Genomic DNA, 23,858 nt, shown 5'->3' with positions numbered 1-23,858 from the left:
TGCAGTTGAATTGAAATTAATTGGAATGCACAACCAAAAAACGAGATTTCTGAACAATTAAAAAAATGGTCATTATCTCGTTTTGCAACGAAACTCTTCAAATACAGTTGATTGAAGTGTATTCAAAATTTTGTTTTGGCTCTCCTGTAAAGTTTGTCAAATGCCACTTACGCCCCTCTGGTTCCAAGCCCTCAATATATAGTCCTAATGTAAAAAATCCGTAAACACACAGTTATATGCCACCAGCAAACTTTTTATCTATTTAGGGTTTAGACTTGAAATAAAAAAAAAAATGTTCTCAATCACACACTCATTGCAATACTCCAGCACATCTTGCATATGCACAGGTAAAGAGAGAAAATGACCTAAATAATTAAATATGTTTTTAAATACTTTGTCAACTCTTGCCTATGCACAACTTTCCCAAAGAATTAACATATTTACACATTTTCAAACCAATTACTAATGTAAAAAAAAACAATTTCAGAATGTAGTCAAAAAAGGAAAAAACATTTAATTGGCCTTACAGATCCATAAAAACAAATGAAATCAAATGAAAAATTATCTTCCAAGTGTGTTGTTTTGTGATCTGTATCAAAATAGTGGTCTCACTGGATACACATCATCTGTCATTATTTAAGATTGTTCTCTCTCACGATTCAAAGTGGATCAAACATTGGATGACACTAAATAAAAAAGGATAAATGCATGGATCAAAACAACAAATAGTTGGAAGGGAGGATACACAGTAAAGTGTATATACGGATTTAAAACAACCAAGAACAAATGAATATTGATTAAGAGCAAAAGGCATACTAATCACACACATTTAGAAAAATCTTGCAAATGATCAGTTTACTGATGAGGTTTCCTTTCTGCCTGATTACAAACAAATGACAAAACCAAACACTTGGGAAGAGAAAGAAAAATATTAGGCAGACTGTCATTGAAGACAAGAAGTAAGAGAGAGAAACAGGCCTCCCTTTCAAAGGGCCAACAGAGGCCGGCGGAGACCCTTTTTTGGGGGAGCGAGTGGTGAACGAGGCTCCCCCTTACGAAGTTGTCAGTCTTGTTTGGGTCCTGTTAGGGCTCTGAGTCGCTCCAGCAGTGGAGGATGGGAGTAATGCCACATAGAGAAGAGCCAGTCTGCTACAGGGAAGCCCAGGTTGTCTTTATTGAGCTTAATTAGGGCAGAGTAGAGCTCAGATGATCTGCCCATGTTGCGTGCAAATGCATCTGCCTGAAACTCAAACCTCCGACTCAATACCGTCAGACAGAACGACAGTAACTGTAGTGGAAAAGAGAAGGTGAATGGCTTCAGCAACTTGTGCTCATGCAAATGTAAGAAAGGGAAAATGAGACAATGTATTTTAAAAAGTAAAAGAGAAAGAAATATTACCTCATTGTAAGGTGAAAAGATAAACTGAAAGATGATCATCAGTCCAATAAGGGTGGGTTGGCAGTCATGGAAACCAAACGCCATGAAGAGCTCTTTTCGACCAATCAGAACAGCAAAAAGGAAAAAGCAGAGAAAAGAGTTCATCTGTAAAGAAATAGTGAAACGTTAGAATCATAACAAATTATATACCCGTATTTAATGTACAGTAAAACAGGTTAACAAAAATAAGGAAAATGTATTTATTTTTAATAAAGAATAACTATTGACAGTGACTCACCTGACTGATAACAATGTTCTTGACGGTGTGGCCCAGTTTCCAATGCCCCAGTTCATGTCCAAGAACTGCCAAAACCTCAGGGTTACTGCAGCCCTGTTTCTTGTTCTAAAAAAAAGAAAACACTGAGCTTGGACTTAACACTTTACTATTGTGACATCAAGTAAAAAACAACCAAAATAGCAGCAGCTAAAAGCAGATACGTAGCAACTTTTTATGTCTAATGTGCCATTTAATGATCATGTGTTTGTTCTTTGCCGTTTAATATCTTTCAGATTATTGAGATCGTCACCAACAATTGTGAACATAGATCCCCATCCATTTTGGCATTAAATGCACTGTTATAGAAAATTGCCATTTTATAATTACAGTAATTCTGACTTGTTGTGAATGTAGCAGTCGCATCTGACCTTTGGTTTGGACTTGCTCTCATTCCCAGCCACATCACTCTCTTCTCCAGTCCCCGACTCTGTCCCTCCAGTTTGGTTTAAAGGTGAATAATCCTCCAAAAGCGTATCAAATAGAACAATGCGCTTGTTTTTGAAAAAACCATAGAAGTAAGCATTACTGTGAGAAGATCGCTTTGAGCCTAGAAAACAGAAAAATTTGACAATTAGGTGGAAACTGGCAGTTTAAAAAATACTAAGAAACCTCTCAAATCTGGGACACTATAGAATCAGTGCTATTGTACCTTCCACTACATAGACCTTGGTGAGAGGAAAATTGATGGACTTTGACATGCTCTCAATCTCACTCTTCAACTCTCCATCCGGCAGTGGTGTGAACTTATCAAACAGAGGGGCAATGTAGTCTGCATAGATAGTCACAAGGATCTGAGGACCAAAAAGGGGTTTTAGCTTAAAGGGATATTTCAATTTAATAATGATTTTACTTTATTGTTTACTTTGTTCCAAGCCCACATGCCTTTCTGCCTTTTTGGGGAGAATGTAATTATTAAAAAAATGAACAATGAATAGGGTCTTTTTAAATGTTTCACAGAAGAGAAAACTTATGTTGGCTTGGAACAGCATCAGGTATCAAATGTTTATTTTAAAATGAACTGTTTTAAAAACTGTTGAGCTTTTGTTTTGACCCATTAACTCTGTGTCAGAATGACGCTGGACATCTGCTTATGTAACTTTACTTAACTTAGCAGTATAGTTTCCATCACAGACAACACATTTAACAAAAATCTGAAAAACTGACCAAAGAGACAACAAGAGTGAAGAGCCAGGCATAGATGAAGAAATAATCGCCGCCAATCTTGATGATATAGAGCAGTAATGATGTAACTGGCAGCAATATACACTGAGTCACAGCAAACTTCTTCACAGCATCTTTCAAAAAGAAACTCAATGTCTACAGAAGAATAGAAAAGAGAGAGTCATAACAGCATATTTCATCATTACTTCCATTCCTAGATGATGAAATACAGGTATCCCTACCTGCTGGTTGAATCCATGCTTTTCCTCAATAACAAAAGTGTTATAAAGGCTCCAGGGAAGGCCAGTGAAAGCACTAAAGAGAGTTGCTAACATCAAGAACATCAAAGACTGGGAAATCTAAAAGAAAGGAGCTCATGTTCAACTCTTTGGCTATTCCTACATATAGAATAGCATAACATTCTACTACTACTTTCAGTATGTGTAAACAACACCTTAAGACCAACATTTGCAAAATGTTTTTTTATTATTATTATTGTTCATGGTTCAATAAGACTGAAAATAACAGTAGTGTACACTTACCTCATACTCAGGACCAAAGCCAAAATGAGCTGTGAAATTTCCTGACACTTTCCAAAGGAATGGGATTCCTCCCAGGAGAAGTATCAGCTACAAAACAAGGCCAAAACAAAGGCTTTAAATTTTTTTTAGGATTAAACGGCTCACCAAGCAAATAAATAAATAGTCAGATGCCAGTAAGCCTGCCCTCAATGTTGTGAAAAAAGTTAGTAGTCCAACCACATCATAAAAAAACACAAAAGGCAAATATTATGTTCCCCCACCAAAGCACACAAGAAACTTGTGAGGCTGTCTAAATGTAAAACAACGAAGACAGCATAAACACTGCATATAAGACAAATTCAGCAACAGCAATATCAATACATTTCTTTATATGTAGTTATAAACTCAGCGTCCCCTCTGTCTCAGAGTACAGTCCAGACCAGAAACCAAAGTTGCTTTTGTCCAGTTGATAGAGACGAGACTTTTCAAAGGTCTCTGAATCCATTATCTTACCCAGCTCAGTGGGCACATGCATTGTAGTCCTGTAGATTTTCCTCTATATGTTGGGGGGGGGGGGGGGGTTGGTAAGTGTTCATCATTTGTTCAGACAAGAACATTATTGCAGACGTGAAAATAAAATACAACGTTTAAAGTGCAAGTGGTTTCCAATTAAATGCTTTCCACAAACACACGCACAACAAAGAAGCAAAAAGCATCTGGTCACCTGTCTGTAGGCGAGGTAGGCCTCCCAAATATACACAGTCCATGAAAAGACCAGGACAGCGTAGAAGATCTTGTCTTCAATTGGTAATGCAAAAATTGTCTGCAACATTATTACGGTCTGATATCTATTTATTTGGCACCGTTAAGTACCCCCCAGAGCAATCCAGTAATTACGAAGTCTGCTCGCAAACTGCAACAGAACCGCAATCTTCTTAGCTATTCCGAACTATTAAAATACTTGAACCCTTACGACATACATTTGCTAAATAAATCTATATTTATGTACGATCTGCAGAGATACACTACTTGTGCTCTATCACTTCCCTTTCCATTCATGTAAAGTGGATGTTACCAGAAACTGTGTTCCACCTGAAACAACAGCAGAACGACAAAGGTTCCTGGACACATTTTCGTTACCGTATGAAACATGTATAATTTGATATATTAAAATTTATTCGATTAATAAATAAACCCAGACAATAACAGATGAATCACGCGTAAAACTGTTTTGCTACTTTGTGAAAAATAATTGTGAAATAACTTTGCTTTATACATTTTCTGAATTTGAACTGATGTCCTTTATAAAATACCACGATAAAGTAAATCTTGAACATTGTTTTTATACAAATTATAAATGTTAGAAATGTATTGATGAAAAACGCCAAATACTGTACTGTAGTACTGAATTGCAGAGCTATATCGTTAAACAGTTCAGGATTATTTGGGCAGGGTTAAACAGTAGGCAGTAGCCGTTTCTCAATGTCAAGGAAGGATCCTCGGAAGCTAGAATTTCGAGGATGCTACGTCATCGACGTCCGTCGAAGGACTCTTCCAATGTCGTAGCCTGGTTAGCCAGACCTACATCAAGATGTAAGGTCTGGCAACTCTTCACACAAACGGCTCAATGCAAGGGGCGGGATATAAGGTTGTCCCTCAAAATGCCTCTGTACGCAATAGGATAGCGCTATGACCAATCAGAGCAACGAAGAAGGTGACGTATGAATCCCCTGCGTTTCCCCACCAGTGGAGCTAATTGGTATATCAAACTTTTACCGTAACCAGTCGGCAAAACTCCAAACAAATCTTTCTTGCTTAAAAAGGACTTCAGTAGGGTTATTTGCTCTTCTCTCAAAGAAAAACATAAGTCTAAGTCCTCCAGAGTCGCGGCCAAAGCCGCTTCAAAAGAAAGCTGTTCGCCAGCAGCAGCAGCCATTCTTTGTTTTCAAGTAGGAACCGTCGCAGGCAGCTGTCGTCATCATGTTAAGCCCGCCCCACAGACGCTACACACGATGTGATTGGCCTGACCAAATTTTGGTTTTTGGAGCTGTTAAGTGTATTGTGAGTGCCTAGACTAAACCCTGGCAGCAAATATATTTTGCGGCCGCTAGGGTGCGTCTAGATTTCTAGGCTACCAATGTCGAGGATCCTCGAAATTTCAGCCAAGGACTGAGTCCTTCGTTCGAGAAATATCCCATATACAGGAAAGGATGCAAATTTGTATCCTTCGCGCTCTTCACGCGCTGAAATCACCCACACTCCTGTGCGCGCAGCACCGAAAGCACACCTTTCAATCACGCAATGACGTAATGACGTGCACTTGCTAGCCTGTGCCATTTAACGTGTTCTCCGAATGCTCAAAAGGAGCCTCGCCTAGCCTCTGAAGGAAGTGACTTGTAAGGACTAGTCCTGCCAAGGAAGTATCCTTGACATTGAGAAACGGCCAGTGGCTCAGTGACGTACTTAAGCCATCGCGTATGACCCCGCGAGCATCCATTGCTTTCCCTCGAGTGGGCGCAGTTTCACTTTCAGCGCCGATAGCGGACACGCCCCCACCGCTTGAGAGCACTGACTGCCTATTTTTCCAAGTTTTTTTTTTTTTTTTTGATAAATTATTGTATTTACTTGGCGTTTGTTTCCAGCTTCCATATTTGGGTGATTAACATTTTTGGGGTGACAAACTCAAATCACATTTAACATCGGACTAGTTCCTGTTTACATACAACATAATCTACACTACACTTACTAACGTAAAATTATATACATTTAGAATTGATTTAATTATTCATTAATACATTTTAATTTTGGTTAAGCTAGCGTCATTTTGACACTTTAGTAAACGTATTTTACATTATGCACTGAAGATCTGTGGGGAGCGGTCTTGATTAATATCCGGGGAGTGAGCCTGTCGGTCTCCATAGAAACTACAAACTTTTGTTCAAGTGCAATGGACGAGTATCAATCTGGCGAGGAGGTAGGTAACATTATACAAATATATATATATTTTTAAATGTATATGTTGTAAATTCTTATTTGCCCCCATAGGTCTTTTTAATGCTCCCCTTATTACTTTTACCCACAGACTTCATTTGTTGTGGACGAGATCACAACAATTATCAAAGAGGTAAATGTACTAAATCTGCAAACACCAGCACATTTCAGCTGCATGAGTATAAAGTAAAAGGTTTTGTATATTTTTATATTACAGACTGTTGAAAGCATAATTGGGAACAGTTCTTTCCAACAGAGTCAAATCAACCTGTGGTCATCAAGCATAGTGGAGTCAAGTTTGAACCAGCTAACTAAATTAGGAAAGCCCTTCAAGTACATAGGTATGGTACCCTACTCAAATACTGCAACTACTGGATCCAGAAGGTTGTGTTTTGTGTTATACTAAACAAAAAAAAAACTTGTAATAATAAACTTAAAGGGATAGTTTACCCAAAAATTAAAATTAAGTTAACTCACCCTCAAGTTGTTCCAAGCTTTTATACATTTCTTTGTTCTGCTGAACACAAAGATATTTTGACCAATGTTTGTAATCAAACAGTTCTGTAGCACCATTGACTTCCACACTAGGAAAAAATACTATTAAAATCAATGGTAAGTAACTTGAGGGTGAATAAATGATGACAGAATTTTTGGGTGAATTATCCCCTTAAATGTTGTAGCAAGTATTCTGATCAAGTAACTCATGGATTCGTTAAAAAAAGCTCCATTACCTTTTGTTTTTCTAAACAGTGACATGTATTCTACTGCAAAAAAATGGGGCAGGTTTACACACTGCCAGTTCATGTTTCTGGGACAACACTACAGATGGTAAGATGTTGCCGTTTTTTTTAATTAAGAGAAACAAATGCACCACAGTATGTTACTGCTAAACATTTGAGATGTTTTAAAACTGATAAAGCTAAAACCTTGTTTTACTTGCAGGGAGCTGCACCGTACGGTGGGAGAATAAAACGATGTACTGCATAGTTAGTGTTTTTGGTCTTGCCATTTGAGGATAAAATCAACAAGCAGATCTCCTTCTCATCTAATCAAAAGCTTTTTGTCAACAAAGCAATATTCTCCCTGTTTGATTTCCTGTTTTTAACTAATAAATTTTTTTGCAACAACAGACATGAGTGTAGATATGAATTTTTTTCTTAAAGGACAATTTCGGTATTTTACACTTAAAGCCCCGCTTTCAGACCGTTCACGATGAAATAGAACGGCCTCGACTGAAATCCGGACACATTGATGCCGGCACGAGATGCTGTTTGTTGTATCAACCCCCACCTCTACAATGGCTGCATAGGTGCACTGGAACAATCCTTCCTAAAATGCATTAAACTTTAGTTTTACAAAGACATGAACCTCACTGAGTGGTCAGGGGTGTTCACTGATATGCTCACACAAAAATTGCTGCAAAAGATGCTTTCCAACAGGTTTTATCATAGTTTTTGTCCAACTCCATTGACTTGTATTAGATGTGCTGTGAGGTACGGTATTACTCCGCGCCGGGAACGTTGTTTGTATTCTTGCAATTGGCAAAGGTGGATTATCGCCACCAACTGGGCTGGAGTGTCTATTATTCAAGTTCTGACAGAAGAATATTACAGGTGAGGGGCATTTGGAAAAATAGGTCTACAAGTTTACAACGAATAGTAAAACACCTGTTGGAAAGCATCTTTTGCAGCAATTTTTGTGTGAGCATATCAGTGAACACCCCGACCACTCAGTGAGTTTCACATCTTTGTAAATAAAAGTTAAATGCATTTTAGGAAGGCCTGCTCCAGCGCACCCACGCAGCCACCGCAAAGGTAGTGGGTGACACAACAGAAACCAAAAATTCTCGGGCCAGCATCACACGTCCAAATTTCAGCCAAAACCGCCCCACCTCATAACAAACAATCCGAAAACAGGGCTTCAAGTGCAAAACACCGAACTTGTCCCTTATATGTTTGTATGTAGAGACTATCAAGTACAAAACTGGCCACAGAATATACATTTTCAAAACTTTTTTATTTGACCATATTTACATATATAAACATTTACAACTTAGAGTAACTAACCCTGTAAGCAAAGAACAAAAGCTGTATCAACCATATAAAAAATACTATGAAAGTCTCAAATAAAAAAGGTGGGCTAGAGTTTTAACTGCCTCAGCGCCAAGTAGCAGCTTATACTTTTGTTTCAGATGGTAAGAGATCAAGAATGGAGGCAGAGCACTTGGGTCTTTCTAGAACCACCACAGGCTTCGAGAACTGAAGCTGTTTTATAGCTTGGTCACCACAGCCCCTTAAAGCCCTCTCCAAAATAAGCCTGAGGTTCTGGATTGATGTACAGTCTCCTTTAGAAATCAAATGTCTGAGAGGTGATGATCGAAACCTGCGGCTACGGGAGATTGTGGTTCCACTTCGATTGTTCTCCTTGACCGAGCAGCTCCGCCTGAAACATTCTCTTCGACGTGGTGGATCAGTCCACTGCCTGTCAAATGTGATCTCTTCGTCTTTTTCCTTAATGAACTTTAAGAAAGAGGATTCAAAGCCCATTGGTTTGTAAGACGCAATGTCAAAAGCATTTGGGGCTATACTGTGCGTTAGGGGATCCTTTGAGATTGAATGAGGGGTAACGGATGGTGGTTCAGAAAGTTCATTCTTCCGTCTGAGGGGCTGCCGAGTTTGATTGGAAACTGATATGGAAACAGTAGAAGGAGCATTAATAGATTTATTACAATTGCTTTTACCAGAGGCTTCAAATGAACTTTCATCAACAGCTATTCTCAGGGTAGAGGGTGGAGAAAGGTCAAGCGGTGGAGGACGTATGAGGGGAGGTGTTGTTAACTCTGACCTTTCTTTGTGGCTTTGGCTCTCCTCTGAAATAGGCTCTTCTGGATGTCCGCTTGATTCCCCATACAGCAAATCATCCGCAGCAATAAGCAAACTGCTGTCAGGCCGGGGCTCTCCTGAAAATCCAATCACTTCCTGACCCTTTGAATCAGTTTTGATCGAGTGAAGGCTCATTGGCAGTGATGGGCCACCTGGAGTCGCAGGCTCAGACTGATACTCCATTTTTAGGACACCGCTTGGAATCTTTGTCAAGTCAGGTACAGCAGATACAGCAGATTTCTTCTGTATAATCTCCTCCAGCTTTTCAGTAGTGTAACACAACTTGTCCTTATTATCAAGCAACTGTTTGCGTGAAACTTTGTGACAGTTGCAGTAATGTCGATACAGACTGCTTATACTCATGACCACAGAGTCACAGTTCTGTACCATGCAAGGGAAAGCGACAGGCAGACAACGATCTTGGCACATCTGCAAAGCCTCCTCATGCGTTCGGAAGACAATTAGGTCATATCCCCTTTTTCTGTTGGATTTCGGTGCCTTATCAGTCACCACTTCTGCTGATTCTTCAGTGGGTTCAAAGTTTTCCTCAGACTGAGCAATGTCCTGATCCCTTAAAGACTGCCTGAAAGGTAACTTTTGTGAGTCTTTTGACTGTTGGGTTGAAGGTGAGATGATCAGCTTTGTTTGGCATCCACTATTTGACTCGTCTTTTTTAGGTGTACTTTGGAGACGCACCACAAGGGAATCAGATGGATCACAATGCTGATAAAACACACGTTTGTTATAACTTGAGTTTATAGCGGTGGCAGCTGGATTTAAGGGAGACTGGTTCTGATGAAACTGACTTGTGTGACGCAAGAGGCTGCTTTTGAGATGGTAGGACTGGTTGCAGTTAGCGTAGGTACACTTAAACCTTGGTATGGGCTCCTCTGATGTGGCCATCTGTTTTTTTGATGTGCTCCTTCTCACTTCTGAGAACATTTTAGTTTTGTTTAAGTTGTGCTGTTTGCGGTAGTGTCTTATGAGACTAGAATAGTGGGTAAACTGCTTTTCGCATCCTTTGTGTTCACATGAGAAGTTATAGTGATGTGCCATCTTAAGGTGGCCCACAAAGCTTTTCTGATCGGAGAAGGCAGCATTGCAGTTTTTGTGTACGCAGTGAAAGGGTTTATTATATTTGGTGAAGATGTAGCTCAAATTTCCTTTTGCTACCAAATGGCGACTTCCTCTACTGTCAAACTTTGCATGGTTTATATCCGTTTCGGTCTTAGAAGTGACCTGCTTCACTGATGGTAAAATGTCACTGTCTTTTGGCTGTTTCTCTTCAGTTTTAACTTTGATATTTTTCTTATCTAATTTGCTCTTCCAGAACCGATATTCTCTTTTTTGGCATCTCTGCTGCCACATGCGGTTGTTTTTTCTTTGGGCTTTAATCTTATTCATCTTTAAAGATGATTTCTTTATTTCAGATGAGGACGACATGGGTGCTTTCCCTTTAAAAGTGCAGTTCATCTGTGCAACAACTGCTTCATTAATTTGATGAAAACGTATATAGTGTACCCGAAGTGGTTTTTTGTTTTTGTAGCTCTTGGAGCAAAGATGGCAACTGAAAGGCTTGAAAGTTTGCGACTGAAACACTTCCATCTCTTTAACTTCTATCTCAGAGTAACCATGAATCTTAATATAGTGCTTCATTAAAGCAAAACTTGTAACACTCTGGTATTGACATGCTTTAGCTTCACAGGTGTAAGGCTTAGCTGTGGCCTGCGCAAGAAACTCAGTCTGTGGCTGATCCTGCTGTGTGACTGCATCTTTAATGTTATCAGGTGTTTCAAAAGGTTTGAATGTTTCCAACTGAAACACTTCAATCTTTTTCACATTCTCCTCGGAGTAACAATGAATCTTAATATAGTGCTCCATTAAAGCATGAGTTGTAACACTCTGATAGCAACAGCTTTTGGCTTCACAGGCATAGGGCTTGGTTGTAGGCTCCATAAGAAATTCACGTTGTTGCTTCTGCTTCTCCATAACAGAATCTTTATTGTCCTCAAGCGTTACTGGGGTCTCCTTCTTGCTTGGCATTTTCTTTGAATCACTATCTACCACATGAGATCTCTCCTCAGTTTTGTTGCTTGTCGTCGTTGTGGCAGGTGACTTTGAATTTAAGGTAGTGGAGCACTTGACTGCATTAGAACCTGAAACAGATCTGTGTGAATTACGTCCAACATGTCTTGTACTCGAAGAAGTAAGGCTAAGTTGACTAAATCCTAGCATGATCTCAGTTACTGTTGCACCAAGTTCCATGTTTGAAGGAACTGCGTCACAATGTACAGAAGCAGCAGCGGGTGTGAGCGCCTTTTCTTTATTAGATTCCTCTGTGGATGACCCAATCTGTGGATGATCATCCTGGTCATTTTTCTGCAATTGATTGTCTTGTGACTTGGACTCCTTCGCTTGCACTTTTTTCATGCATAAGCTATCCTCATTAAATTCATCTTTGTGGATGGTTTTCAAGTGCCGCTGAAGTTCTTTGGCAGCAGTGAAGGTCCTTCCACAGCTTTTTAAGCCACAGGTAAATCTTTTGCCATCGAAGCAGACAGCAACACAAGTCAACAAGGCCTTAGATTTACTGCTTTCTAGGAGTGGTGAAGATACACTTTTTTCAACACCATTCTCTATTTCACAAACCTTATCATCCTCTACAACTGGTATCAAATTTTTTCTTTTCATTTTTCTCTGCATTTCAAAGTCTCTCTCAGTGAAAGTGAGGTCATGGGTAGCCAAGTGCTTCAAAAACTCTCTGCGAGAGTAAAAAAATTGCTTGCAACCAGGACTGGTGCAAGTGTAAGCAGCATCACGAAAGTGTTGTGCCTCATGGTGGTACAGCTGTCCAAGGTCACAGTATGAGAAACTGCAGCCATTTAGCCCACAGTTGTAGGACAAATGAAATCCATGACTTTGTTTATGCACAACAAGTTCAGTGGTGGTGTCAAAACGGGCACCACATCCAGCCACCACACACATGTAAGGGTGATCTCCATAATGAACCCGGCGGTGCTTGCGATGGTGGTAGGCAGTCATGAAGGTTTTCCGGCAGAACGCGCACTTCTCTCGACGGTCTTTCATTTCCAGATAATGTTTCACATTGGGGTCTTCACTGTCATGCTCATTTTTAATGTGTACCCCCAAATACTTGAAGAGTTTAAAATTTTTTGAGCAGGCAGTGGCTGGACACTGGTAAACATTACGGTCCTGTAGTTTAAAGTGTGTGCTGATGTAGTCAAATGTGATGTTATCATTCTCTACCTGCTTTTTAGGCAAACTGGCTGCTTGTTCTAAAATATGTTCTAATACAACAGGGTCATGAGTGGACTGATAGTACATGGCAAGGGAGGGATCTAAAGGAATCTGACCTGGCTCTAGATCATCAAAACCATCTTCCCTAAAGTAATTTTCTTCCTTCACCCCTTTGTTCTTCACTTTTATCTTTTTAAAGTGACAGACCCTCATAGGCATCCGAATGTGTTTTTTGGAGTGCTTCACAAACTCCTGTTTAATTTCAAACTTTTGTAGACATACAGGGCATGTCCACACATCATTCTCCATGTGCTTTTTGGCATGGTGACAGATTCGTACTTCAACTGTTTCTTTATTGCATATCTTGCAGAGAACCTTATACTTTTGCCACTTCACTGATCGCTTAGAGATGTTTTGTCCCTTCTCATCTGCTTTTGTCTGTTCTGGATCAACACTGACAAGTCCATTTATTTCACTACTATCTTCTTCCTCTGTCCACACTTGTTCATTCAAAACTCCTAGATTACACTGCTCCTCAGGCACTGCTTCATCCTCCACCTCGGGTTCCAGCCCTAGTAATCCCATGCAATGGCGCTTCAATGTTTTCCAGTCCCAGAATTCAGGGTCAAAGGGCCAGTGTGCTTTCAGAGAAAGTAGTAACTCACACCGCAAGAAATTTGGAATAGCAGCATTTTCCTCATCATATTTTTGATCAGGCTGCGTGTAAAGCTCTTCAAGGACATCAAAGGCCTTCTGATTAGGATTTAAAAGGAATTCTGTGAGCTGGCAAGCACGCATCACCTCCAGATCCTCAGGAAGGAGACATGCAACAGTTTTGCAAACCATCGTTTTGGCATCTACATCATCTTGCCTTGGAAGCCGAAGAGCCTTCACACACAGTTCAACTGATATTGCAAGGCCATGTTGCATTGCCTAAAAATACAAAGTGAAACAGTTTAGTCATTAGGCATATGCAAGATTCTAAATAGGGGCACACTCATGGCACACACAGAGCTTAGAGCTGAAGGCACCTTTGGCTTACATTAAATACATGAAGTCAAGTATGTATTTACCTCAGTCTGAATTACACGAATCAGGAATAGGAGATGGTAGATGGTCTTTGTGATGGCTCCAAACTGAAGGCATCGTTCAAAAAATGATTCAAGGGATGGATCAATTCTTCTCTGCAGTTTGCTCCAAAGAAGGGTTAACTCCCTGAGAGACACACCACAGAACATAGACAATTTAGAGAACCATTGTGGTAACTTCCATGTCGAAACTAAACCAGCAAACTGTCAGTTACAGGGCTCCAGACTAACTTTATTTTCCTAAGAACATTGTAGCCCCTGACTAAACATTTTTGGAGCACAATATAGAAAAAAATTTAGGGGCACACCTTAAATAAGCTTGCAATGCAATTAGTCACATTTTCCACCCAAAAACTGTATTAAAGACAAATACTTTTATAATAAATATGCATTTGTTGCACGTCAGTATTTTCCATTGTATAGTAACCCACAGTTTTGTTTGGGTCAGGTCGGGTCAGTTCACGTCACTTTAGCTTGGTTAGCTTTTCCATCGAGTTTAGGAACACTTCGGAGTGGGAGGGATTATAGTTTCGTTCGTTATATTTGCGCTGCCTACTGCTGTGACATTATACAAGTGAGAGCGTCATTGTACATTCCCATACATTCATTTACAGTACTGCGCAAAAGTCTTAGGCCACCATCACCAGCTTTGTTGTTTTAGCAAAGTCATATTTTTCACTCTTTTTTAAGATGCAAACAGAAAATACAGGAGATATGTACTCAAAATTAAAAACATTTTTCCAGAACTAAATTTCTTCTTCAGGCATCAGTCAGTATTTAAGCCAAAAGTATACTAGGGATGTCCGCGTATGTGCACCGTCCGCATGATGTAATTTTCGTCATCAGGGGGGTCCGCGGTCATCCGTGCGGACCGTCCGTGTGCAGTCCTAAATTTGAGACCGCGCGGACAGTGCGCTTACAGTCCGCGTACAACAGCGCATGCGCGTGAAAATATTTAGACAGGACAGTCCACTACAAACAATTATACAAGGGAAATAGACAGCATGTGCACACAAACTATCGTTTTTCTTCTTTAATTTTTACTTCTTCCAAGAACAGAAAACTGTGGAGCATGTTCTTTACCATAATATTTGATTCCTGTTCTTTGTTGTTTTGTTGTTTGTTCTAAATTGTGTTTGCAATGATGGATCAGCTACTTTTCTTCACCTGTCCTAATGTTTTAATAAACTGTAAATGTCGCCAAATCAGTGGAACCCTGACGGCCTGGTAGAGTAATAATTTGAATAAGAAATCTTTTGTATTGCATGTCGAACGCGGCCATCTGCGTGTAGCCGTGGGGAGTATACTTTGAAAGCTGCGTGGACGCGGAGAAAAGGTATACCCCGGCCTTTAGTGTGACCTCTCTTGGCTCGAAACACAACTTAAGCTTTTTTGAGGAAATTGAAGTCATTCGATTAGAATTAGAAATTAGGATTTCATTTCATTTTGGTTTAAGAGATTCTGCAGCTGCCTGCTATTTCTCAAGTGGAAGGGAAGTTTACCCTAAATACTTGATACTTCAGTTTATACTTTTATACTGTTTTTAATACTACATACACATTTCCTGTATTTTCTGGTTGTATTCTAATACAGAACCTGTGAAAAAAATTATATAATTATATACTATACAACTGCAAAAATAACAAATCTAATGGTAGCATGGTGGCCTAAGACTTTTGCACAGTACTGTATTTCTCAGTCCGCCACAAAATTAAAATTGACCCCCACAAATAGATGTTTGCACATTGCGTTTATCACTACCCTCTGTCTCAAATGACAGTTTCTGTACAAACAACTGTGGCATCAGTCGACGTGCTTCGCTGAGCCTTATTTAAGTTGCATTTAAGCATACATGTGGATGTGCGCGTGGCGAAAGTCTGGAAAAAACTGTTATGGTGTTCCTGATTCCAACCTGTGGATGTTTTTCATCGCTAAAAGAGAGTTTGGGAACTCACAGCAAAGCACAGATGACAACAGGTTTACTCGAGACAGCACAAGCTAGCATGAAGGTAAAGCTAAACTTTTACATTATAGCTATGACGCTGGTAGTGAAGATTCTCTCAGACCACAATCAGTGCTCTACAGTGTTTTCGCGTCACGTTTTGGTATCAACTCAGGTCGCTTGGAACCCCAAACAAGGTGGTACTAAAAAGTATCGGGAACTAGAGGACGGGGCTGTAAATGCTTAACACACAATCATATTCATTAATAGTAAAGAAATTAAATGATATTAGGCTATCAGTGCTGCTGTCGCTCTCTCCTATCACTGATTTAAAAAATGAGCTTGTGATCAATAAAATGCAGCTCATTTCTGTTGCTTTTGGTGACATAAATTCTGGCATACATTAAATCTGCATAAAGCGTGGGAATAAAAGATCCGATTTATATCAGTTTTGCGAAAACAAACTTATGTGACTAAATGGAATCGTTTTGATCAGTAAAAACGCATGAAGTGAGCAGGTGTAAACACTTAGTGAGGTAGATATGCAACACAGTATGAAGCCTATAGTCATCATCTTAAAAGACCAAGTGCAAAAAAAATAAATCCCAGACACTATCAATACTTGCAAATGAGTATCACTTTTTGAGCAACGTTTAGGTCTAACCAAAAGACCAAGTGCAGAAACTGAATGACCAAAACAGTCGACGCGGACAACAAAAAAGTGGGCATTTGGAAAAAGTAAAAAAGTCACACCTGAAAAATCCACTCCCCCTCTCCCTCTCATAAGGATAGGGAGCAGATTTTTCAGGGTAGTGCACAAGATAAACATAACAATTACCAAGATGTGTCTGATTTGTTTTATTAGGGATGTGCAGGTGAGGATTTTTTTTACCTTCTGAACTTATTAAACACACCGCATATTTTTTTAAACTAAAATACATTTGGCAAAGATGTTTAAAATCTGTAGTAGGTTACTTTTGATCTTTAAAGTTAGATTATTAAAGTGCACCCATTTTTTGCTTAAAATCAACATTATTTTGTGTATTTGGTATTATACAACAGCTCGGCTCTTCACCTCTCTCCACAGTGGCTACTGATTTAACCCTGTGTAACTCAATACTGCTTACTTACAGAACTTTAACTGGTACTGCACCTACACCCCATCCAGAACGTTACGTCACGTTACGTTCAGCAAAGGTGCGTCGCCTTGTCTTGCCATTACAAAAGGACACTAAATTACATTTATTACAATTCATTTTCCTTCACTGCTGGTGTAATGATCTTCCTATAGGAGTCCTATCAGCCACATCTCTCATTACATTCAAAAAACAACTAAAAACTCATCTTTTCCAAAAATACTTGACAAATTGACACTGAACGCAGACACCTCTCTTCTATCTTAAAAAAATTACTTAACTCTCTTTCTCCCTCAAAAGGTATTGTTTCGGAATTGTGAAAACTTGTAACTTGGTATAAGCACTTCTGGTATTATTGCCTCCCTTATGACACTATGACTGCTATTGAAAGCTACCAAGGGGACTTTTTTTCAGGTGCTGCGTAATATCATTGCGCCTGCTACAGCCATGATAAGGCAGCAAAGTCCTTGATAACTATACCGGAATGACAGTATAGTTCATAGCTAGCCTGGGTGCCAGCTGAACTTACCCCCACCCATAACATTTCAGGTTGGGAAGTTCGGTCAGTTGTCGGTCCGTTGTGGCACAACAATGCTCGAACCAAAGCTGATCGAACCAATCAAATTGTCAGGGAGGGGTTTATACGATGATGGACAGATGATCAACAGTAACGTAATTAACCACGTCACCAAAGAACGCTTGTGTTGAATCAGTTTACAACAAAGTCGGCTGCCGCTGGAGAATTGAGATGTGAATATTATGCCATCGAGTCTGTTCTAGAAGATATTGACAGCGCATTGATTTTAAAAGAGGAACAGAGAAACGCGCTCAAGCATTTGTTGTTAGGAAAGATGTTTTTTTGCCGTCCCTCCTACGGGTTTTAGGCAAAAGTTTAATTTAACAGCTGGCTCCGATGGCGCTAAGAATGGGACACAGAGAAAACGGTCAACTTGGCGTGCACGACAACGTGGATATAACTAGCTTGCCAGCTCCTTTCGGAAGCCCGTGGGTGAGGTTCATTTAACTTACAAATGGTAAGAGATAGTCTGACTCTATCACTTAGTAAATAACTCACAATGTTGTGATATGAATTAAATGTTGTAAACATAGGTGTCAATGTACGTTCACTAACTCAGACTTAGTACATAATCATAATGGTAGTCTCATTGTACCGAAATAAATAGCAGTTCAGGTCAAACTGCAAAAAGGACAGAGACCATTTCAATGTACGTCTCACACTCGGTTGCTCTGATTGTAGGTCTCAGGGTTTCTGCAGGTTTCACCAAGTCTAATTAAAGTCTTTTTAAGACCTTTTTAAGACCATTATGAGTAATATTTAAGACCTATAACACGACAATGAAGTCCAATTATTTTGTGCATGCATCCATGTGTTTTTGAAGACCTTTTGTCTTTCATGACAAAAACCAGATGTATTTTCTAGGGGTGTGCACTGTAAAAAATCCAATTAATGAAATGTTGGAAGGGCAAAAATATATAAGTTAAACCAATTTTCTTGTTGGGGCTTAGTTGAGTAGACATATTATTTTAAGTCTAGATAAATCTGTGTTTAAAACATTAAGTGAATGGTTATTTCCAAATTCAGTCAACATTCAGAATGGCTATGCTGACTGAACTAATTAAGACAAATCTGGTCAATATGTGGACTTATGACAGCTATGTTTCCTGACAACAAAATGCTCATAATATTACTGTTATTTGGTAACAAAATGTAATTTAAAGAGTTGTTCAGGCGTGAATGTATGTGCTTTAAGTTTAAATATGCGGTCGGTTAATATAGATAGCGTCTATTTAAAAATGTGCTCGGACACTTTCGGACGGAGAAGAGCTCCAGATGAGCTCCAGAAAATCACAGACACTTAAGCGCTCACACCCCGCCCAGCGCAGCCTCGCCTCGGCAAGCCCATCAGAAATCGACTGCTGGCTCTGATATCTCTGTGGCGTTTAAACATGCGATTTAATTCATTTTAATTTCTTATACTTAATAATTAAAGGTTTACCGGTATGTTTTAAATCATATTTTAGGTTTGCACTTAAATGATATCGCTGTTGAATGATATTTCATATCTTTCACATTTGTTATAACTGGCCTGCGTACTGCCTGCGAATTTGAACTTCAGAGCTGAAGGAGCGAGTGGAGAAATAGTCCCAATATCATAACAATCTTAAAACTTCTAAATATACCCGTGTGTGTACCCGTGTGCGTGCGTGTGTGCGCTCGCGCGTGTGCGTGTATGTATGTATGCGCGTGCGTCTGTGTATTTTGAATTTAAAATGTTTTAACTCGGAAGGATCTGGATCACAGGTCATTTCATCTGAGATCAATCCGCACGCAACAGCTGGAATCACTTACTGATTCACACAAGGAAGGACACAAGTCAGCCGTTTCCTCAAGTTCACGTCAGGTAAGTGTTTGTAATTAAATGTTAATTTTAGAATATATTAAAGGAGCGGTGAATCAAAAACTCAATTTTAACTTGATAATTTGTTATATAAGAGGTCATCATACTTAAATGAACATCCTGCAAGTTTCAGAACTGAAAACGTCCGTGCTACTGAAATATAACCGTCTTTGGCACCAAGCCAGCTAAACACTCCAGTGAAAAATTCAGAAATCTATGACGTCAAAGTAGAATTGAAACACCTCCCCATAACCAAAAGGACAAGTCTACTTTTGTAGCCCCGCCCACAGCTTCGCGTGACACGTGTGTCTCAGTAAGTAAACATGTCTTTAAAGATTGACAAATTTAACCAAAATGACTTTTTAAATACATTTTTTTCTGAGAGACTTTTATTTTGACGCGGTGATCTGTTATGATACCATGGAAACGCTTTTTCGGTTGTGAAAGAACTGCGTGGGAACAACCATGGGAACAACACAGAAGCTAAATACTTCAATTCGGAGGCTTGGAACTTAACATTAGCAATATGCTTGGATAAAGTTTGCTTTTGAAGAAGTTCCAGCTCGTGTGGGGAGCGTTTGTTAACGTTGTGGACATGGATTCATTTGTAAAGAAGTCGATGCTGGATTTGCAGGGAGACTCAGAAGCACCACTTATATTGGATCTGACAACAATGACACAGCAGTATAATTCACAGTAAGACATTTTACTTTATTTAAGTTACTGCGTTTCACTATTGCTTTGTTAAAAGAGATTGCTTGATATGTCCTGTTGTAACATCCGTGTCTAAATACGTTTGTTGACTGTTTTAATTTACTAAAAACATTAAACGTAGAAAGGTAGGAATATACAAAGTTAGTTATAAGGAAGGATTTATCAACCGCAGTTCTGATGCCCGTTTACTGTGTTGTATACGGTAATTTAGGCAAGTTGCGTTTGAAAGGTCAAACACTCAACAAAGCTTATTTTTTATCATATAACTGTGGTATTTAACATTACGTGAATGTAAAAGCAACCTCACAAGCACAATAGAAATATACAAAGTTATTGATAAGGATTTATTAGACGCAGTTTAGATTCGGATGCACGCTTACTGTGTTTTATACGGTAATTTAGTCACGTCGAGTTTTGTTTCTACTTTAATATACGTATTGTCATTTATGTGTATCATCTTTAGCACCCAGAATCTTTTGTGTCTCAAACATATTTGTGTTCGGCTGCTATTTTTATCACATTAATGTTTTTAAAACATTTCCCTACATGTAATGACGGGGAATGAAGCTGTCCAATCATAGCAGTGGGTGTTTACGTTCAGGTCTTCAATGCGGCCCGCCCCTTCAAACGAACCATTTCTCAAGACAGGCACTAATCCATGTTACAAAATAGCGTATTACTTATTGCTTTTGATGTTTTTGAATGTAAAAACAACGCGAAATGCATAAGTAGACATCAATCAACGTCATAAAGCAATAAAATCGACCAATTCACGGCCCCTTTAATTGGCAAAGACGCAAATACTCGACGTTTTTGTAATTATATTTTTGTAAAGATATATTAGAAGTGTGTTATGTTATGTGACCGAAGTAAAGTGGAGCTATTTTAGTTAAGATAAAAAGCCTGGATATAGGGTTGGTTTACCGGACAGAGTTTAGAACTTGGTCTTTATTATTATTGGGACATTTTTACAAACAAACCTTATATAATACAATACTGGCGTGCATTTTGAGACAAAACAATAGCACTCATATGTTAAGAGATGTCAGTAAGTTATTTTAGTCAGTGAAAAGCCCTGTCCGAGAAAACCGCCCAATAGTGTTTAATTATGTGTGATGTCTGAGGGAAGTTTGGCCTAATATTAACGTTATTTAGGGAATAAAGTCTTTCACCGTCAAACTTTATTATATTAAACATGTTATTTATGTATGTGTGTGTGTTTATATTCCTATGTTTATCAAACCAGAGCGGAGATGATGTGAGAGGCAGACCCGAGACATAGCGAGACAGTCTCCGCTTGGACTGGCTGAGGAAAGTCTCCTAAATGGCCCTGGAGATGTTCTGACTGACTTTGGAGGCTTTTTGGACTGTTTTATGCCCTCTATTTAAAGAAGACTTAATTCTGTATGTTCAGTCTGTATGATAAGTGAATAAGTGAATAAAAAGCTTTTGTTTTTATGTGACTGAAGTTAATTATTTTGTTTACAACACCAGCATAAATTATTTGATAAATAATTTAAAAATGTTATTAAAAAAAATCCCAAATAATAAATATTAATTGAAGTAACACATAAAACATTGAGTGAATACTTAAATTTTAATTGACAGAGTCTTTGCTGTAAGTTTTTAAAGATTATACTGATTAAAACATTTTAGTTGAATGAACTATAAAGCTAATTGAGCCAACATACTTTTTTATATTTGAGTCAAATTTGGGCCAACTAAAAAACATCAATCCAGGTAACACTTTGGAGACAGAAATTGAGTGAACGTAAAATTTCTGTGGAACTAGTTACTAAAAAATAATTAATTGAGCCAACAATTTATTTTTTACAGTGTGACAAGACACTTACCCCGCACGATAAAACGAGACATGAGATTGGGTTCACGAGAATAAGATCAGAAAGTTTTTTACACTTCGATGATATTACGAGAAAAATCCCCAATTATAAAATATAATAAGAAACAATAGTTTAATGAACTAAAAATCACAACATTTTGAAATAATTTAGACGGAGGGGACGGTAATGCACCTATAATCTGGATGGCAACCGCCGTTAAAAGAGAAGAAAGGCTTTGCTAGCAGTGAAGCAAACCAAATGTAATCGCAGTGCTTAAAGCTGCTGATGTTTCGCATGCCGTGACGCTCTTTGTTAAGGCTCATACTTTTCTCCATTTGCTTATACCAAGGTCCACGCAGTTAAGCGAACTCCCCGCAAACTTGTGCAATTGTAGGTTCTGCCTGACACCTAACGGACAAGTAAAATAGTTACAATCTTTTTGCCGTATTGATTGGGCAACACTTTAAGACCTTTGAAACGCGGATTTGAGACATTTTAATGCTAATTAATGCCTTATTTTCATACTACAGAATTTACGACTTAAGGATCCGCTGACACCCTGGGTCTATCAAATTGAGTGTAGAGGCATTTTTTATCCTGGTTCGGTTGAAACACGCCCCATAACTGACTAGAATCGAGTATGACAACGTCAGGCTAGTTCCCAGCCATATCGGCCTAGAAAATCGCAACTTTTAATTTTCCGTCGGTACTAGTACATAATATAACTACAGAAGAGTCAAGTTTTAAATGGGAAAAATATAAAAACAATGCTAAGCTATGCCAAAAAAACGGTACTGCCATACCCGGAGATCGGCTGAATGGAATCCAAAACTGTAAAAATTAAATGTTTAACTCTAGGGGAGCTGGAAAATTTGCCTATTTTCAAAATAAGTGGAGTTTCTCTTTAATTACACAGAACTTAAAGGCATAATATAATTTAAACTAATTCACTGGGATTGGTTGAATGCAGGCGTCACATTTAAAGTATGTAGTCCATACTTGACAAACATGTCACGTATACATTTTTACAAATAGTTTTTTGACAAGGGTACCCAGCATCGCCACTGCAAAATGCCACCCTGGACAGCTGCTCATGTTTAAATCCACCAACTCAGTCTCGCAATCTACTCATCTTTTAACATGAAATAACATCTAGAATATAGTCTAAATTTGCAGGTTGCACAACTTTTAAAAAATGCTCAAGCTTTCTCTAAAACGTGTTGCAAAATAGAACCACTTTATGGCATTCTAGAGCCCTGAGTAATAAGTCTGGATGTAGTACAATAATCAGTGTAGTACAATAATAAAAAAAAACATTTCTGAAATTAGGTATTATAACAGATCTCTTACCAGGAGCAGTATAAACTCTCTTGCTGTAGCTGCTGTGTAAAATAGGTGGTGCACAAGATGAAGGCTGTGTTCTCATCCCCTTCAGTTTCCATGTTGCATATAATATCCAGAATATCCTTCCCATCAATTCCAGAAATCTTACAGATACAAAGAGATATTAAAATGTATACATCACATTTTGTTAAAATATTCACGTCTTCAAAGCAAGAATCATATTTTCAAGTTTTAAATGTACTCTATAACTTTTTTTGTTCATTTCCTTTGGCTCTTTAATACATGAAGCTTATCAACCATTGCTGATGAATACAGTTGGCTTATCTTGTAAATGTGAAGCTTTTCTATTAGCAAAAAAAGAAGATTAAAATTAAAGATTTTAGTTAATGCATTGCCTTTAAGTTTCTCAAAATATTCACTGGTAACAATTTATAATAAAGTTTAATTTATTAATATTTGTGAATTTATCTGGCAATGTTATGCATTAAGTTAAATAAATAAATAACAAGATACCTAACCTAATGCATTAAAAGGGTCATATTATGAGATTTTTTAAGATGTAAATAAGTATCTGGTGTCCCAGAGTGCATGTGTGAAGTTTTAGCTCAAAATACTCCACAGAAAATGGATTATAGCATGTTAAAATTGCCACTTTGTAGGCCTGAATAAAAAAAATTACCATTTTGGGTGTCTCCTTAAAAATGCAAATGAGCAGATGAAATGCAAACACTGATCACAAAGATGGTGGTGTTTTTTTGGAATTGAAATTCAACTGTGCTGTAAATGATTTTTTTTCTCTCTCTCCTTCTCTCTGCACTAAATGGCAGTGCCATGGTTGGATAGTG

The 23,858-nt window shown here is 38.5% G+C and overlaps 3 protein-coding genes and 1 long non-coding RNA gene across 6 annotated transcripts in view; 2 read left to right on the top strand and 2 right to left on the bottom strand.

The window, feature by feature from the left end:
- Positions 1-232: 232 nt before the first annotated feature.
- Positions 233-4,969, bottom strand: zmpste24 (zinc metallopeptidase, STE24 homolog). Its single transcript, XM_073869425.1, has 10 exons — positions 4,122-4,969; positions 3,808-3,953; positions 3,419-3,506; positions 3,119-3,235; positions 2,880-3,032; positions 2,365-2,506; positions 2,084-2,262; positions 1,677-1,781; positions 1,400-1,543; positions 233-1,288 (listed from the first exon to the last, which is right to left on the bottom strand). The coding sequence occupies exons 1-10, from the start codon at positions 4,227-4,229 to the stop codon at positions 1,064-1,066; spliced, it is 1,407 nt and encodes a 468-aa protein (XP_073725526.1). The 5' UTR covers positions 4,230-4,969; the 3' UTR covers positions 233-1,063.
- A 710-nt stretch (positions 4,970-5,679) lies between these two features.
- Positions 5,680-7,517, top strand: dynlt1a (dynein light chain Tctex-type 1a). 3 transcript variants are annotated; one of them, XM_073869426.1, is made up of 6 exons: positions 5,680-6,052; positions 6,262-6,371; positions 6,480-6,521; positions 6,645-6,729; positions 7,139-7,216; positions 7,331-7,517. In XM_073869426.1, exons 1-6 carry the CDS (start codon positions 5,875-5,877, stop codon positions 7,399-7,401), a joined length of 564 nt encoding a protein of 187 aa, XP_073725527.1. In that variant the 5' UTR covers positions 5,680-5,874; the 3' UTR covers positions 7,402-7,517. The 3 variants fall into 3 exon arrangements, with proteins under 3 accessions (XP_073725527.1, XP_055028026.2, XP_055028027.1); XM_055172051.2 differs by having other exon boundaries at positions 6,606-6,729; XM_055172052.2 differs by having other exon boundaries at positions 5,680-6,147; positions 6,606-6,729.
- Positions 7,518-8,385: 868 nt separating this feature from the next.
- rlf (RLF zinc finger) overlaps positions 8,386-23,858 on the bottom strand; it is a 36,057-nt gene continuing 20,584 nt past the window's right edge. The window contains exons 6-8 of the mRNA XM_055172041.2: positions 23,020-23,156; positions 13,602-13,743; positions 8,386-13,461 (exon numbers count right to left, since the gene is read on the bottom strand). Of these exons, the coding sequence (XP_055028016.2) occupies positions 8,563-13,461; positions 13,602-13,743; positions 23,020-23,156 (5,178 nt within the window). The 3' untranslated portion in view covers positions 8,386-8,562. The remainder of the gene's footprint in view (positions 13,462-13,601; positions 13,744-23,019; positions 23,157-23,858) is intronic.
- On the top strand, positions 16,814-21,291 carry LOC141365261 (uncharacterized). The gene is made up of 2 exons (XR_012370472.1): positions 16,814-19,117; positions 21,075-21,291. It is a non-coding gene; the product is annotated as an uncharacterized lncRNA (long non-coding RNA).

This window comes from Misgurnus anguillicaudatus, chromosome 7 (genome assembly GCF_027580225.2).
Source record: "Misgurnus anguillicaudatus chromosome 7, ASM2758022v2, whole genome shotgun sequence".
NCBI classification, from domain to species: domain Eukaryota; kingdom Metazoa; phylum Chordata; class Actinopteri; order Cypriniformes; family Cobitidae; genus Misgurnus; species Misgurnus anguillicaudatus.
This window is presented reverse-complemented; position numbering and strand designations above follow the sequence as displayed.